Source organism: Coturnix japonica, chromosome 6, assembly GCF_054131305.1.
Source record: "Coturnix japonica strain WE chromosome 6, WE-NBRP24, whole genome shotgun sequence".
Classification (NCBI taxonomy): Eukaryota; Metazoa; Chordata; class Aves; order Galliformes; family Phasianidae; genus Coturnix; species Coturnix japonica.
The window spans coordinates 40,004,942-40,023,226 of NC_140668.1; the positions used below are offsets into that span (position 1 = coordinate 40,004,942).

General features: G+C 48.8%; 1 protein-coding gene across 3 annotated transcripts in view; it reads left to right on the forward strand.

Moving 5' to 3' along the window:
* The window catches only part of ZFHX3 (zinc finger homeobox 3), a 146,105-nt gene extending 130,430 nt beyond the window's left edge, over positions 1 to 15,675 (forward strand). For all 3 annotated transcript variants that reach the window (XM_015874229.3, XM_015874231.3, XM_015874232.3), the window contains exons 9-10: positions 1,122 to 6,575; positions 12,458 to 15,675. In XM_015874229.3, coding sequence (XP_015729715.2) covers positions 1,122 to 6,575; positions 12,458 to 14,025 — 7,022 coding nt within the window. In that variant the 3' untranslated portion in view covers positions 14,026 to 15,675. The remainder of the gene's footprint in view (positions 1 to 1,121; positions 6,576 to 12,457) is intronic.
* Positions 15,676 to 18,285: the final 2,610 nt, after the last annotated feature.

Genomic DNA, 18,285 nt, shown 5'->3' on the forward strand with positions numbered 1-18,285 from the left:
GCACCCGGGTGTCCCTGTGCAGGGCAGGGCAGCTCAGAGCTGCACAACTCACACACCATGGCAGTTCACTTGGAAATTGTATTAAATCCTTGCGAAGGAGACCAGATGGGAGCGGTGAGAAGGAGGTGGTAAGAGGGCTTAAAGAGTTGGTTGGGAAACCACCAGTGCTGCAGCTGCTGGCACAGACTGTACTAACACCTCTCTTGCTGCCATAGCTTGGGTACATCTGCTGTCCAGGAGCTCTGAGCTGCTGCAGTGCTTGTCCAGCTCAAATCTCTCCCACCTGCTTCATTGCTGTGCTGTGTTTTGAAGATGTGGCTGTAAATCAATGGCAGTTTTGTTGTGGCTTTGCAGTGTAACATTAGAGCATCCCAAGAACAACATTCTACATGGGCAGAAGTATCTCCTCTTAGAGTTGGCAGGAAAGCAGTGTCAGTCTGCCTTCTGTGCACTCCTGGCAAGTCCATGAGGAATCTGGAAACTGAGATAGCCACTGCTTCCTTTCAGGAAGTCGGCACCACAGCTGTGATGCTGGTGGGAGAGCCCTCAAATGAGAGGTCAGCTAACACTGCACTGACCAGTGGGATCCCTTCTTCAGCTTTGCCAGTATCTCACTGCCATTTCAGGCAGAAATGTACTATGAAACCATGGAGAAGAGGCAGTGCACTGAGTGCTTGTTCTTTCTTCTCCCTCCCTCAAACAACACCTTTTGAGATGCTGACAGTAGTATGTGAATTTCATTCCTGTTTTAGCTTCAGTGGAACCAGGACTCAAATACCATGCTCAGCTGGGGAAACCTTATTGGAAATTAGTCAGGACATAAAAGAAACAGAGCACAAACAGATTGGTGGCTGGATGGCCTTCACTTAAAAGGGAGAATTAAAGGTGATAAATGCACTAAGGAGATGTATACTTGTGAATATTTTCAGATATTCAAAGTGGGAAGAAAGTACATTTTTAGGCTTATGCACTCAGCCGTGATGAGGGTGATGGGCTGGTGTTAAAAGGAATGAAGGTAGAGGTGGAATGTTAGAAATACCCGCCTGTCCTGCGGAGGGGGAAAAAAACAGTCCTTGTGCATCAGTGTAATTTCCAACTTTGTTGTGATTTTGTTTTCACAGAGGTCTCTGAGGACACAGGGAAGAGTCTTTTACCATCGGAAGGTGCAGAGCACAGTGGTGAACCCAAGCCCGCTCCAGCTGATCAGAGCTCTGCCAGGGAGGACTCCGGTTTTCTCTGCTGGAAGAAGGGATGCAACCAGGTGTTCAAGAGCTCAGCAGCGCTGCAGACACATTTCAATGAAGTTCATGCCAAGCGGCCCCAGCTGCCAGTTTCTGATCGCCACGTCTACAAGTACCGCTGCAACCAGTGCAGCTTGGCATTCAAAACCATTGAGAAGCTGCAGCTCCATTCCCAGTACCATGTGATCCGGGCAGCCACCATGTGCTGCCTTTGCCAGCGCAGCTTCCGAACCTTCCAGGCCTTGAAGAAGCACCTGGAAACCAGCCATTTGGAGCTGAGTGAGGCCGACATTCAGCAGCTGTATGGTGGTCTTTTGGTCAACGGAGACCTCCTTGCTATGGGTGATCCTTCACTTGCAGAAGACCACACTATTATAGTTGAGGAAGATAAGGAGGAAGAGAGCGACTTGGAAGATAAGCAGAGCCCAACAGGGAGTGATTCGGGGTCAGTACAAGAGGATTCTGGCTCTGAACCAAAAAGGGCCTTACCCTTCAGGAAGGGCCCTAACTTCACTATGGAGAAATTCCTAGATCCATCTCGCCCTTACAAATGCACAGTCTGCAAGGAGTCTTTCACACAAAAGAACATTCTCCTGGTTCATTACAATTCAGTTTCTCATCTACATAAACTGAAACGAGCCCTCCAGGAGTCTGCTACTGGGCAACCTGAACCTACCAGTAGCCCCGACAACAAACCCTTTAAGTGTAACACATGCAACGTGGCCTACAGCCAGAGCTCTACCTTGGAGATCCACATGAGGTCTGTCCTACACCAAACCAAGGCTCGCGCGGCCAAGCTAGAGGCAGCTGGGGGCAGCAGCAGTAGTAATGGAGCTGGCAATAGCAGCAGCAGCAGTCTCTCTTTGGGTTCATCTACACCAAGCCCAGTGAGCACTAGCAACAGTAATGCTTTTACAGCCACCAACACAAGCAATTCAGGCACAGCTCCCATTCCCAGCCTGCTCAGTCAGGTGCCCAGTGACACCGTGGGAATTCCTCCCTTAGGTAACCCCATTAGCACTAATATCTCCTCCCCTTCTGAGCCCAAAGAGGTAAACCGGAAGAAGCTGGCAGACATGATCGCATCCAGGCAGCAGCAGCAGCAGCAGCAACAGCAGCAGCAGCAACAGCAACAGCAAGCTCAGACCTTGGCACAGGCACAGGCCCAAGTCCAGGCCCACCTGCAGCAGGAACTGCAGCAACAAGCTGCTCTCCTGCAGTCTCAGCTCTTCAATCCAGCACTTTTGCCACATTTTCCAATGACCACTGAGACCCTTCTGCAGCTTCAACAACAGCAGCATCTTTTGTTTCCTTTCTACATTCCCAGCGCTGAGTTCCAGATCAACCCAGAAGTTAGTTTGCCTGTTACCAGTGGTGCACTGACACTGACTGGTACAGGTCCAACTTTGCTGGAGGACCTGAAGGCTCAGGTTCAACTCCCTCAACAGAGCCATCCACAGCTCCTTCAGCAGCAGCAAGGTCAGCTGTCCTTGTCACAACCTCACTCTGTCCTTATACAGCAGAGTCAGCACCCAGAAAAGAAGAATAAACCCATAGTGAAGGAGAAGGAAAAAGAAATCCCACGGGAAAGTGTGGAGAGGGGAGACACTAACACAGCATCTAAGGAGTCTCTGTCTGATAACTTAAAGCCCAAAGACAAGAAGGACTTTGTACCAGGCAGCAGTTCGGAGCCTTCCTTACTGCCACCACGTATTGCATCTGATGCGAGGGGCAATGCCACAAAAGCTTTGCTGGAAAACTTTGGCTTTGAGCTTGTTATTCAGTATAATGAGAACAAGCAGAAGGTGCAGAAGAAAAATGGGAAGACGGAGCAAGGTGAGAACTTGGAAAAGCTGGAGTGTGACACATGTGGAAAATTCTTTTCAAACATCCTCATCCTGAAGAGCCACCAAGAGCATGTTCACCAACATTACTTTCCTTTTAAGCAGTTAGAGAAATTTGCCAAACAGTACCGAGAACACTATGACAAACTGTACCCACTACGGCCTCAGACCCCAGAGCCACCGCCACCGCCTCCACCGCCGCCACCTCCACTCCCTCCAGCACCTCCTCAGCCAGCTTCTACTCCTACCATTCCTACTTCTGCCCCACCGATTACCTCTCCTACAATTGCACCAGCCCAGCCATCTGTGCCACTCACCCAGCTCTCCATGCCAATGGAGCTCCCCATCTTTTCACCACTGATGATGCAAACCATGCCACTACAAACGTTACCTGCTCAGCTGCCACCCCAGCTTGGTCCTGTAGACCCTCTGCCTACTGACTTGGCCCAGTTATACCAGCATCAGCTCAACCCAAGCCTTCTCCAGCAGCAGCAGAACAAGAGGCCACGGACACGAATCACCGATGACCAACTCAGAGTCCTTCGGCAGTATTTTGATATTAACAATTCCCCAAGTGAGGAACAGATCAAAGAGATGGCAGACAAGTCTGGATTGCCCCAGAAGGTGATCAAGCACTGGTTCAGAAACACTCTTTTCAAAGAACGCCAGCGCAACAAGGATTCCCCATACAACTTCAGTAATCCCCCCATTACCAGCTTGGAGGAACTGAAGATAGACTCACGGCCTCCTTCTCCAGAACCTCAAAAGCAGGAGTACTGGGGAAGCAAACGGTCCTCCCGGACACGCTTTACTGACTACCAACTCAGAGTCCTGCAAGACTTCTTTGATGCCAATGCTTATCCAAAGGATGATGAATTTGAGCAGCTGTCTAACTTGCTGAACCTCCCAACACGCGTCATAGTGGTGTGGTTTCAGAATGCCCGTCAGAAAGCTAGAAAAAACTACGAGAATCAGGGAGAGGGCAAAGATGGGGAACGGCGGGAGCTTACAAATGACAGATACATTAGAACAAGCAACTTGAATTACCAGTGCAAAAAGTGCAGCCTAGTCTTTCAGCGCATTTTTGATCTCATTAAACACCAGAAAAAGCTTTGTTACAAAGATGAGGATGAGGATGGACAGGATGATAGCCAGAATGAAGACTCTATGGATGCAATGGAGCTTTTGACTCCAACCAGTTCCTCCTGCAGCACACCAATGCCCTCACAAGCTTACAGCACGCCTACATCTTCAGCTAATGCAACCTCCTCAGCTTTTCTGCAGCTCACAGCAGAGGCAGATGATTCCTCCACCTATAGCTCTAAAGTAGAAGCTACAGATGAAAAACCAAAGCAGTCTGAACCTCCAAGTACACAGCAAAACCAAACTCAAGAGAAGCAAGTGCAACCAAAGCAAGAGTCTCAGCAGCAACAGGACCAAGGAGAACAGAAGACAAGTTCAGCACACCAAAAGATTTCACAGTTATCCTCCCCCTCTTCACTGCAACAGCCACCTCCACCTCCTCAGCCCCCTCAGTGTTCCTTATCACAGTCCAGCCCAAGTCCGTCTCAGCTGTCACATCTCTCCCTCAAACCCATCCACACGTCCACCCCTCAACAGCTGGCAAACCTACCTCCGCAGCTAATCCCGTACCAGTGCGACCAGTGTAAGCTGGCATTTCCTTCCTTTGAGCATTGGCAGGAGCATCAGCAGCTTCATTTTCTGAGTGCACAAAACCAGTTTATCCATCCTCCATTCCTGGACAGAACGCTGGATATGCCTTTCATGCTTTTTGATCCCAGTAATCCGCTACTTGCAAGCCAGCTGCTGTCTGGAACGCTACCACAGATTTCAGCTACTTCAGCTACTTCGCCATCAACGCCAACGTCCACAATGAATACACTGAAGAGAAAGCTGGAGGAGAAGGCCAGTGCGAGCCCTGGGGAAAATGACAGTGGGACTGGAGGAGAAGAGCCACAAAGGGATAAGCGTCTAAGAACAACAATTACCCCAGAGCAGCTGGAAATTCTTTACCAGAAATATTTGCTCGACTCCAACCCGACACGGAAGATGTTGGATCACATTGCACATGAAGTGGGCTTGAAGAAACGTGTGGTGCAAGTTTGGTTTCAGAACACCCGTGCGCGGGAAAGGAAGGGGCAGTTCAGAGCTGTGGGGCCTGCCCAAGCCCACAGGCGGTGTCCGTTCTGCCGAGCCCTCTTTAAAGCAAAGACAGCTCTTGAGGCTCACATCCGATCTCGCCACTGGCACGAGGCCAAGAGAGCTGGGTACAACTTGACATTGTCTGCTATGCTCTTAGATTGCGATGGGGGACTTCAGATGAAGGGAGACATCTTTGATGGAGCGGGTTTTTCCCACGTGCCACCAACTAGCAGTGATGGTCAGAGTGTTCCCCTCTCCCCTGTGAACAAGAGCATGGAACTGTCACCTCGAACTCTGCTGAGTCCATCCTCCATCAAGGTGGAAGGGATAGAGGACTTTGAGAGTCCCTCCATGTCCTCGGTCAACCTGAGCTTTGACCAAACAAAGCTGGACAACGATGACTGCTCTTCTGTCAACACGGCAATCACAGACACTACAACAGGAGACGAAGGGAATGCAGACAATGATAGCGCAACAGGGATCGCAACCGAAACCAAATCAACATCAGGACCCAGCGAAGGGCTGACAAAAGCTGCCATGATAGCCATGTCTGAGTACGAAGATCGGTTGTCTTCTGGCCTGGTCAGCCCAGCTCCCAGCTTTTATAGCAAAGAGTACGATAATGAAGGTACTGTGGACTATAGTGAAACATCCAGCCTTGCGGATCCCTCCTCACCCAGCCCTGGTGCAAGTGGTTCAGCCAGCAAATCTGGGGAGAGCGGGGATCGGCCCGGACAGAAACGCTTTCGCACTCAAATGACTAATCTCCAGCTAAAAGTTCTTAAGTCATGCTTTAATGACTACAGGACACCTACCATGCTGGAGTGTGAGGTCCTGGGCAATGACATTGGACTGCCAAAGAGAGTTGTTCAGGTCTGGTTCCAGAATGCTAGGGCAAAGGAGAAGAAGTCCAAACTCAGCATGGCCAAGCATTTTGGTATAAACCAAACAAGTTATGAGGGACCCAAAACAGAGTGCACTTTGTGTGGCATCAAGTACAGCGCTCGACTGTCTGTACGTGACCATATCTTCTCTCAACAGCATATCTCCAAAGTTAAAGAAACCATTGGAAGCCAGTTGGATAAGGAAAAGGAGTATTTTGACCCAGCTACTGTACGTCAGTTGATGGCTCAGCAGGAGCTGGACCGGATCAAAAAAGCCAATGAGGTTCTTGGTCTGGCAGCTCAACAGCAGGGCATGTTCGATAACACCCCTCTGCAAGCTCTTAACCTTCCTGCTGCATACCCAGCACTACAGGGCATCCCTCCAGTCTTGCTCCCAGGCCTCAACAGCCCATCCTTACCAGGCTTCACTCCATCCAACACAGGTGGGTATGGATATTATCACACTGCTCAGAGACACACAGATGAACTTGACGTATCTTTAGGACAGTTGGACGTTCCTTTCAGAATGACTGATAATAGGGTGCATGGCCCTTTAGTCGGGCACGTTTATATGACGACAAATAAGCAACGGGTATTTTATCTTTAATTCCTGAACTCAGGTTTGCTATCAAAATCTGAAATAGAGCAAAATCCAGACATGCTGCATATCTGTTTCATTAACAGAGACTGAAAATACTGATGCACCTTGAAGGAAATTGAAAATAGATTATATACCAAATAGAACTTGAAAAGGACTAATGTGCTGAATGCATTGTTCATTATATCTTTCCTTTTGATATTAAATTTAGTTTATGTAAATCTATTCCAAACTTTCAGTAACTCTGAACTGTTTATTGGGAAAATGTGATACACCTGGCAGCAGTGGTGGCAGAATCTGGAGTATCTTGATGTAATGTCCTTGTAGTGACGTCTAGGACAAATCCTGTTAGGGCAGTGGCTTGTTTTCTGAGCTACAGGCTGGGTACTGCCTGGAAATACCCTCTCAGCCAAACATGGTGTAGTCATATGATAAATCTGCTTTGTATTTTAATAAGATTTTTCTTAACAGGACTGCATAACAATATAATTTGGCCTAGTTGTTCAGATGGCCTAACACCAGTTGTTGGACTTTGTTTCTTTGTTTTTTTCAGGATGCAGTTTTCCCTTGTACCTGGTGGAGGGGTGGAAATTATGCGATACGTAGCATTTATTGGAAGTGGGAAGCAGTGTTCAGTAGAGTAGATCCTGAAAACTTGATTCAGGGGCTGCCTTCTACCCCTGCTGCATCGGTGTCATCTCAGGGATGTGCCCACATCTGAATTGCAGCTCGTGACAGAGTGATTGATGTTCTTGAGCAGATTTGCTTTTCCATGGCAGACTTCTCTGCTCACTTCTGATGATCCCTATTCAAGTTGCCTTTTACTAGGGCTGCTCAGTTTGCAGAGATAGCCAAGGAAGTGATTCCCATGACTTGTCTCAGCAACAGGCTGAGGATGTCTCAGGCTGGAAGGGCCGTTACACCACATATACCAGCATGTACCTTTGTTTTCTGTACTGCAGTGGTACAGATCGAATGCCATTAGACAGCAACAAACAAAGCTTTCTCTTACTGTTCTAATGATGAGGCTAATGATGAGTTATAGTTCATGCTGTAAAGTCTGAATACAATCTAAGCATCTTCCTGGCTTCTTAATCAGAAACTGAAGTTATATCAGTCTCCAAAAAGACTTTGTGATGCTTTTTGTCAGCACGCCATCTCCTAAGTTCCTCTTTCAACAGATTGAAGAACTGAATGCTGATGCTGCTGAGTAAAACAATGGTGTCACGGTAATGAAATTGTCTTCTTTGTCATCCAGGAGGTGAATCTTTGGATAAGCAAATCAAAGCCTTGGACAAAAGGATAGTAGCTGGTACGAGCAGTTATGCTGCAGAGCTGCTCACTGTAAGTAACATCACCAGAGCCTGCAGTTACTATGTTGTTACACTGACATTGGTTGTAACATCTTAAAGAGAGCAGCAGCAACCCAGGGTGTAAAAACAGGCATCCTTCTCTCCCCTTGGAAGTGGTTGCATTCACTTCTACCTCCACCACTGTTCATCTCCAAAATACCTTCTGTAGGTAAATGGAAAATGTCCAGTCACTGCATTTGTCGGGTTCTGGCCTTTCCAAAGACGATCCGCTCTCTTGGAGCCATGATCCTTCCCTCTACTTCAGCAGCACAGAGCATTACATTGTAGAATGGTTCTTGATGTTCACGTCAGAAACAGAAGAAATCAGAGTGAATTTATCTGGAAGGGCTTTGTTAGGAGCTAGGTCCTCCACAAGGCTCTTTGCATAGTTAAAGAACTCCCTCCACCCCCATGAAGAGATAAAATAGTTCTTAACTGTGGATTTAGGACTGTCCATTGTAATTAAGCCACGTTAAAAAGAGTTCCTGTGAGCTATTCTGTCTGGAGCTGCAGCCCATTGCTGCTCCTTGATCCTGGTCTTAGGCGTGTGGCTGAAAGGATCGTTATGTGCCAGGGTATTTTCATGCTGTTGTTCTTACAGAGGGTCTCAGTTCAATGGCCAGAATTAGGCCAAGACAATCTCTTTGCCAAATTATATTGTCGGACTATTTCAGATCACCTCTACACTGTTGGCTTAGTACCCCAAATTTATAACATGATCTAAAATTACTTTTTTTGCTCTTCAATGTATATTGCTGCCTTTATTTTTCTCCAAAGACCAGGATGTGTCCTGGGGAGATGGGGCTACGTATTATGAATGTTAAAAGCAATCAGTGACTGCCTAGACAGGACTGAGCTATTTAGAAAGTCAAACAGACTATTTGTGGCCTTTAGATAAAGCTCCAAAGGTCAGGCCATCTCCGCTCAAAGCCTGTCGCAGCAGATAAGGCTGTGCATCCAGGAATGTTATGAATTAGCCACTGCTCCTGTGCTCGAACCTCGCAGGGCTGTTCAGTTCGGGAACATCCGTTTCAATGGCACCTCTCCATAATGCACCCTTATCTGAAATCTGTGAGGCTGCTGCATGGAGGCTCACTTCATGCCTTCACAGATGGCTGCTGTCTCAATACAGCATCAAGAGCAGTGCAGGTGTCAGGAGGGCTTTTCTTCAGTCACACTGGATTCTCTGGGACTGCTTCTTCTGCAGCCCTGCTGCTGGCTTCCTTCCCCAGGCTGTCTTCTGCAGAGGGACGTGGGTTTGTCCCTTCCTGTTTGCACAGGAGACCAGCTCTGCACACAGGTTTCCAAAACCTGTGGGTGAATTCAGCAGTATGGACAACACCATGGACAAATGAAGTGTTTGCAGCAGGGTGTCATGCAGCTGGGTTTTGGAAGCTGCTTTGTCCCTGTTAGCTGCCAACCTGTGATGCTGCAAGGAGGTTATTCCTTTGCCATGTTACAAGAAGCACAAATTGCTGTGCCACGCAGTGTTACAGGACACAGCGGTGTGAGGGGCTCCTGCAGTGCAGCTGTGCAGGCAGCGGTGTAGGGCTCGGTGCCCAGAAGGCAGAGGAGCACACATGGCATTGCACTCCTGCCGTGCAGATCAGTGCTCTGCCCCAGCTCCGCCACCCGCAGCAACAGGACCTGCGTGACAGCTGCCTGCTGGCAAAGGCTGTTGGAGCTGTGGGTGTCTGTGCCCGGTTCTCAGGATCGATGATGTTGGTTAAAGACCTCATCAGGATAAATGGGGCAGCTGCAGCTCAGACTGACTGTTGGCTGCCGCTCTGTGTGCAGGTCCCTTTTATGCTGCTCACAGGGTGAAGCAGCCTGGCAGCAGCTGGGTTTGCTGTCCGTGCCCGGCTGCTGTGCTTCCCCAGCAGCACCCAAAGCTGCGCTGTGCCCCAGAAGGGCACCTTCTCCTCTCCTGCCCTCCCTCACTGAATGGCAACACCTGAAGCAGGAGTTGCTGTGCAGCCGTCGCTGTTTCCTGGTGCTGTGGCTCTAAGGACCAAAAGTGTGATAATGAAAGGATGGATTTTGCAGTTCAGTTTTGCAGAAGGGGTGGGATCCTGCAGGCAGTTCCTGGCTGTGGAGTCACTGACCGCACAGGGCTGTGCCAGTGAGAAATTTGGAGCTTAGTTTTATTTTTGTTTTCTCCTAATGGCACTGAGGAACTTCCTGCACAAACATTCCTTTCTGGGAGTACGTTCACCAACTGCACTGGGTGTGTAACGCGTCAGTCCTTCAGAGCTGTGCTCCTATGGCCCCAGCTGCCACCAGCTGTGAGAGCAGAAATCAATCCTGGGAGCTGTGCTGGTGCTGCTGGGAGGACCAGCAGACCTCGTGTTCCAGCATTCATCCATCTCCTTGAGGCAGCATTACAGTGCTTGTAACTGCCCCCAGAACACGATGTTTGCCCCAGGGAGATGCATAAATCCCCAACAAACTTTGAAATAGCACAGAAGTGACGTGCTCAGAGCCTCTTACGGAAAGATGGGGTTCAGTCAGGAGTTTGTGGTTCATGAACACCACCCAACTAGGACAAAACTCCTTAGATGGAGCCTGTTCAGCCAGCCTCAGTCACCATGACCAGAGCTCACCAGTCTATGGAGATTATAACAAGATGAGCAGTACCAGTGTTAGGGCCATGTGGCACAGCACTTTCCTTTGTTTGCATGTGTGGCCAGAGGAGCACCCATTTCATGCAGGTGTGAGAAAAGGACCGGTCCATGACATCAGCTGTTAATCCTCATGGAGTCTCAGTACCAAAATAACTGTTCTTCAGGTATTTTTTGAGGCATTGGAAAATACAGTCTGCACTTACAGTAAATGGTCCGGTTCTGTTTCCTTCTGCTGTCTCTGGCTTTCTCTGCCAGACCAGCTAATGCAACAGGGAAGTGTTCAAGTAAGAGAAAATAGGTTTCCTTTGAAGCCATCTTTACCTTGTGACATTTATCTGCTGCTATCAGCCTGTGCGTCTGTTCTTTCATGGTAATGATGCATCTTCTTCTGTGTCTGCATTTTGCTGGTGCTAACAACACTTAGAGTTGCTTTAGCCAGAAGCTGGGAGGAAAAGTGTGGGGGAGGGCAAGGACTCAGTTTCCTAAGAAGTCCATCTCACTGGGTTCTCTCCAATCAAGACCTTCCTGTGTCTGTGTCATTTTGAAGGGGGGGGGGGGGGGGAGGCAGCAATAAAAAACCTAAGCCAAAAGTCAAGCAACTTCTAATTTGCCTTGGGAAATGATCCTTGCAAACTTATTTAATCCATTCTGTGGCACCCATAGTTGCAAGCTATGCTGCACAAAAGGTACAAAGCTTCCATCTGAAGAGAACGAGCCCAGGGGACTGGAACAGCTCCATTGTACAGGGGACAACAGCTTGGAAAGTTTGGCTGAAGTTCCACAAGAAGGCCAAGTGCATTGTGTGTGCTGAGTGGTTTCTGCAGGGCTTGTCTCTCTGCTCAGCTGTCCGTGGAGAGATTTTCTTCTCTTTGTTTACAGAGTCACAGAACAGTTTGGGTTGGAAGGGGCTTCTAGAGGTCATTTGGTCCAGACACCGTGCTCAGGCAGGGCCACCTAGAACAGGCTGTGAATGACTGACCCATGTTTGTAAAGGTGCCATTCTCTCTTTGGCTGCTCCCATTGTGACATGGTGGGCTGCCCTCCTCCCGGCCACAGGAAGGGAAAGTTGAGCACTCAGGGAGCAGGGAGAGGCATCCTGGGGACACCCAGCTCCAGGGGAGCAGCATCCCGCAGCCCTTCTCCAAAGCTCTTTGCACACTTGAGCTGCCCCATGGTCCTCTTCATCCCTCCTGTGCACCTGCATCGTTCCCTCACCAGATGTGCTCAGCTGCCCCAGACTGAGCCCATAGGGTGTGCCTCTGCCTTCTGCCTCTTTGGGAAAGCAGGATTGTAGATGTGGGGTGAGCTGCAGGTCAGGAGGGGTGCGTAGTCAGCTCCTGAAGGATGAATCCTTTCAAGGACAGGTTGGATGAGGCCCTGGGCAACCTGATCTAGTAAATGTGGAAGTTTGGTGGCCCTGCCAGGAAGGGGGGTTGGAACTTCATGATCCTTGAGGTCCCTTCCAGCCCAGGTGGATTCTGTGAATCTGAGCATGGGAGCTCTACTCTGACCCTCTCTCGAGAGGTAGCCTGAGGGTCAGAGTGCTGAGCATGACCACATCTCCTGGGACAGGGGCTCCTGAACACCATTTCGAATTGCAGAGCACACGGCAGTACAAGGTTGCTGCAGTGACCAGCTAGCACTGCCCCACATGGGGAAGGGGCTGAGCCTGCAGCCCAGGACCACTGGCCTTCTGCTTGCTGCCCGCCTGTGCCGAGTGGCTCCTCACCTCTCTCTTCTCTCTCTTGCAGCTTTAACTTCTCCCAAACCCAACCTGATGGGCCTGCCCAGCACAAGCGTCCCTTCGCCCGGCCTTCCCACCTCTGGATTACCAAATAAGCAGCCCCCGGCAGCGCTCAGCTCGCCCACCCCAGCGCAGGGCACAGCCATGGCCCCGCAGCAGCCACCGGCGACGACGCCGCAGCCGCAGCAGCAGCCCCCGCTGCCACGCAAGGAGAAGGAGGGCGAGAAGGCGAAAGAGAAGGAGAAGGCGCCCAAGGGGAAAGGGGACCCCCTGCCGGGGCCCAAGAAGGAGAAGGGGGAGGCGCCGGCGGGCGCCCTCGCAGCCCCACTGCCCGCCATGGAGTACGCGGTGGAACCGGCGCAGCTCCAGGCACTGCAGGCCGCCCTGAGCTCTGACCCTGCCACGCTGCTGACCAGCCAGTTCCTGCCCTACTTCGTCCCCGGGTTCTCCCCCTACTACGCCCCGCAGATCCCCGGCGCCCTGCAGAGCGGGTACCTGCAGCCCATGTACGGGATGGAGGGGCTGTTCCCCTACAGCCCCGCGCTGTCGCAGGCGCTGCTGGGGCTGTCCCCCGGCTCCCTGCTGCAGCAGTACCAGCAATACCAGCAGAGTCTGCAGGAGGCATTGCAGCAGCAGCAGCGGCAGGCGCAGCAGCAGCAGCAGCAGCAGCAGCAGCAGCAAAAAGCGCAGCAGCCCAAAGGAAGCCAAACCCCCGTCCCCACGGGGGCCGCCACCCCGGACAAAGACCCTGCCAAAGAACCCCCCAAGCAAGAAGAGCAGAAGAATGCACCCCGCGAGGTGTCCCCCCTCCTGCCCAACCCCCCCGAGGAGCCCGAAGCAGAAGGCAAGGGCGCGGACTCCCTCTGCGACCCCTTCATCGTCCCGAAGGTGCAGTACAAACTGGTCTGCCGCAAGTGCCAGGCGGGCTTCGGCGACCAGGAGGCGGCCAGCGACCACCTGAAGTCCCTCTGCTTCTTCGGCCAGTCCGTGGCGAACCTGCAGGAGATGGTGCTTCACGTGCCCACCGGCAGCGGCCAGGGCAGCGGCTCGTACCAGTGCGTGGCGTGCGAGAGCACGGTGTGTGGGGACGAAGCCCTCAGTCAGCATCTCGAGTCAGCCCCGCACAAACACCGAACAATCACAAGAGCAGCAAGAAACGCCAAAGAGCACCCCAGTCTATTACCTCACTCTGCCTGCCCCCCCGACCCCAGCACCGCATCTACCTCGCAGTCGGCCGCTCACTCAAACGACAGCCCCCCGCCCCCCCGGCCCCCCCCGGCTTCCCCCCACGCCTCCAGAAAGCCCTGGTCCCCGGCCGCCCCCCGCGCCCCGCCGGGGAAGCCGCCGCCGCCGCCCTTCCCTCCTCTCTCCTCATCTTCAACGGTTACCTCAAGTTCATGCAGCACCTCAGGGGTTCAGCCCTCGATGCCAACAGACGACTATTCGGAGGAGTCTGACACGGATCTTAGCCAAAAGTCAGATGGACCGGCGAGCCCGGCGGAGGGGCCCCGGGAGCCCGGCTGCCCTAAGGACAGTGGTCTAGCTAGCGTAGGAATGGACACCTTCAGATTGTAAGCTTTGAAGATGAACAATGAAAATGAATTTAAATAAAAAGTTAATAACAAACCAATTTCAAAAATAGACTAACTGCAATTCCAAAGCTTCTAACCAAAAAAAAAAAAAAAAGAAAAAAGAAAAAAAGAAAAAGTGTGGGTTGTTTTCCCATATAACGATGCCGGTGGGTTTTACATTTCTTTTTTCCTTTCCTTTTAATAAAATAAAACTGAAAAAGAAAAAAAAAAAAAAAAAAAAAAAAAGGAAAAAAAAAAAAAAAGAAAGAAAAGAAAAAAGAAAAAAAAGAAAACGACAAACCTGTTACATTTGTCCTTTCGAAGGTACTGTTGGTCTGGGAGATGAGAGCCCGCGCTGCCTCCGTTGTGTCCTCGGAGCAGAAGCCCCCCTTGTACATTGCCCCTTCTCAGTAACGCCCCACGTCGATAGCACAGCAGAGGCCGGCATGCACTGTATGGGAAAGCAGCCCACCTTGTTACAGTTTTAAATTTCTTGCTGTTTAGCATTCAGATACCAATGGCTTGCTAAAAGAAAAGAGAAATGTAATGTCTTTTTATTCTCAGGTCAATCGCTCACACTTTGTTCTGTTTTCAGAATCATTGTTTTTATATATATATATATATATATATATATAATTTCTTTTAGTTTGTTTGGGGGTTTTTTGGTTAGTTTTGGTTTTGTTCCAGAAAACAATTTTTTTTTCTTTTCTTCTTCTTTTTTTTTTTTTTTTTTTTTTTTGTTAATTTAAAATGGGCAGAAAGTATTCAAGAGAAAAACAATGTGAACTGCTTTAGCTTTTCGGGGATTCTAAGGGTAGCTTTTCTGCTGAAGCCAATTTCAAGGGGAAAAGTTAAGCACTCCCACTTTTCAGAAAAAAACAAAAACAAACAAAAACAAAAAACCACAAAGAGTGTTGAGGACTCGGAGCTTAAAAAATAAGTTTTAAAACAACTGACTTTCTGTATTTATGATAGATATGACCATTTTTGGTGTTGAGTAGATTGTTGCATTGGAAATGAACTGAAGCAGTATGGTAGATTTAAAAGAAAAAACCCTTTTGTGTACATTTAGCTTTTGTATGGTCCAGCTGACGGCTTCTCATTTGATGTTGTCTTGTTCATTCCTAGCCAGATAGATTGCAATCCATTGACTCGCCCAAGCTTTTCTCCCTTTGTACCTTTATCCCCACCTCCCCCATCCTGTAATCTTCCACTTATGGTCGCTACCTTCATTTCTTAGAGGGTGGTTGCATAATTATTTTATAAAAACTAAAGAAAGAAGTTCAAAGGGTTTTGGGGGGTCAGTAGGATCCCCTGCGGAATATTTTTTGTTGGGGGTTTGAAACTTTTTAAGGTGAAAACATACGATTTACCTATGTCTGTTACCCTTGTGCACTTACTCTTTCTTATTTTCCATTCTTCCTGTTGGGTTTTTGTTTGTTGGCTTGTTTTTCTTTTTTCCCCTCTTCTTTTCCTCATTTGTAAATGCTTCAAAGACTGTTCCTGAACTATACGCGTTTGTTTCAGTTTGTGTAATTAGGCTGCACTCTGTTCCTCCTTTAAACAACAACGACGACAACAACAAGGTTTTGTTACATTTTTTTCTCTAAAGAAAATTCATGCTTTAAATAAAATCCAAAGACATACCCTTTCACCACTGGTGCAGAATGAGCAAAAAGGATTCTTTTTACTTGAGAATTTGTTTCTGATTAAACAAACAAGTCTAAGTTTAAATAAAGAATGGAAAAAAAAAAAAAAAAAAAAAAAAAAAAGTACCCAGGTTGTTTATCTGTGCTTCTTCTGCAAGCAGAGAGACAACTCGCAGCGCACCCAGCAGCCCCGGCCGTGCTGTTGGCCCCAGGGCAGCCGCGGGGCTGTGTGCGGGTGCTGCGCTGGGCCGCCTGTGCTCCCCAACCTCCTGCGGTCCGGACTTGGAAAGTTAAACTTGGTGCTGCTACCGCGCAGAGCCTGGAGACAAAGAGATGCTCGCTGTTCCACACTTGTGTAGCCAAACGTCAACAGGAACGATATCCTTCCCCTCGTGTCCTCTGCCCCGAAAGCGCGAGAGCCTTCTCCCCGCCATCCTCCTCCGCCTCCTGCTTCAAAGGGAACTTGGATAACTGTGAACGTGGGCTCCTCCGCCGCCCCCAGGCTCCCCATGGCTGAGGCCATGTGTTGCCGCAGCGAGAGCCCAGAGCGCCCCGAGAGACGAACGTGGGTTTCATTTCTTAGCGGGACTCTTTTGTTTTTATGGAGTTTTGGTTTTAGTTTGGCGAAAGACTAGATCCCGAACTGCTGTACATATTTCTAACTAGGCTAATGCACAGTGCAAATTCCTTTTTTTAATTGTTTTCTAAGTAGACGATACTAAAGAGAGTACATCCGATGTTCCTACCAGTTTCAGCTGTAGCATAAGGTGTCAAAACAGAAGCGAGAACACAAAATGCATTTGCTATTTTAACAAACTCTTTTCTTTTAACAGAAGTTCTTGTATTTCTCCCCGTGTTTGAGATGAACATTTTTTAAATTCTAAAGTTGTACAGTTTTGGTTTTCCATTATTTTATCTTGTTTGTAATTCTATGAAATATATATATATATATTTTTTGCCATTTAACTGTTGTATGTTACTCCGTCTGTACCATATAGAAACTTTTTGTTTGTTTTTGATTCTGTGATACGAGTTAACAATTGAACACTAGCTTTACCTGTCGAGTTCTGCGAGGTCTCTTCGAAACCCTTTGGTTTTTGTTGGTTTTTTGTTTGTTGGGTTTTTTTTGTTTGTTTGCTTGTTTGTTTTGTTTTGTTAGTTTTTGTTGTTGTTTTTCATTAATTATATTGCTTGGTCATAGTGCAATTTCCCTCTCCTCCTTCCCCTTCCTCCTTCCCACCCACTAAAAGGTTTTATAAATTCATTTCCTTGTATTTTTTGTAAATGTTTCTAGAGACTTTCAGTGCGAGGCTGCCTCCTCCCTGCGCCACGGCACAGCAGTGGGACCGGACTGCGGCCCCACACCGCGCAGCCACTGCTCATGGGACGCAGTGGGGCGGACGTGTGGTGGGGCTGCGTCCATCTGCCCTGAGCATACCCTCCATCCTCCTGGCAGCAGGGAGAGCGCGGAGCGAGGAGAAGTTTTTAAACTTAGCATTGAGCGGGTTTCTGTTTTATTTTTAATAAAAAGCTATTTTCTTTTTTTTTTTTAAGTGGTGAAGATGGCCAAAGTTTCATACAACTGAGAATAAAAGTAAGGTGAAAGGCGTGTGTTGGGGCCGCCCGCGCCCACAGGGCAGGTGGGGCAGGAGCAGGCGAGGGAGGCACCGGCACTGCCAGCACACCCGGTGTTCATGGAAGTATATTTGCTTTAGAAAACAAAAATTAATCCATTAAATAGAAGCAGAAATGAGGTTGGTTGGTTGGTTGGTTGTTGGCTGGTTGGTCGGTCGGTTGGTTGGCGGTTGGTTGGTTGGTTGGCTGACGGTTGGTTGGTTGGTTGGTTGGCACTGAGGTACTGCCCACTGTGAAACACAAAGCTTTGAATATTTTATTTTGGTTTTATTTTGGGGGGGTGAGTTTGGGTAGAACAGGAAGCATAAATGAGGTGAAGAGGGGTATGAACAGCCTTTGCAATGTACAAAAAAATAGAGCAAGTGAAACCAAAAATGATGTTCTTGGTGTTTTTCTATAATGTAGTCTTGTTAGCTTTTTTTGTTACTGTAACAATGCTGATCTCGAACTGTACCAAAATTCATGGAGACGAACAGAAACAGAAACCACATGGAACTTTCAAAACTGAAGAAATTTGTCACAAAAGACTTTGTTGTCATAGTTGAGTTGACTGTAGATGGTAATTGAATATACTCCTTTGGAAATATTTCATCACGTATGTTTCCTGCTCATTGTGATACATTAAAAAAAAAAAAAAAAAAAAAAAAAAACACAAAAAACATGAGCAACAGCTCTCGTCTCAATGTCCCCGCTTGTGCGGTGCAGGGTCCGTGTGGGGGGCAGGCGCTGTGGCACCGGGGCGGGCGCGCTAGAGGAGCCCGGCGTAGTGCCGGCACGTGGCCGCTTCCCTCCCTGCACCCAGACTGGGGCCAGCAGCACGCCTGGCCTGGTGCTGCATTAATTGGGAAGCGGGAGTAATGAGCCAAACAGCGCGGTTCCTATTACGGGATGCTTTCTGTATGAAAAGGACATTATAAGTGCATTTAATTTTACTAAATGACTGTGTAAGAATTCTGGGTGCGCTGCTGTAATTAACAGTT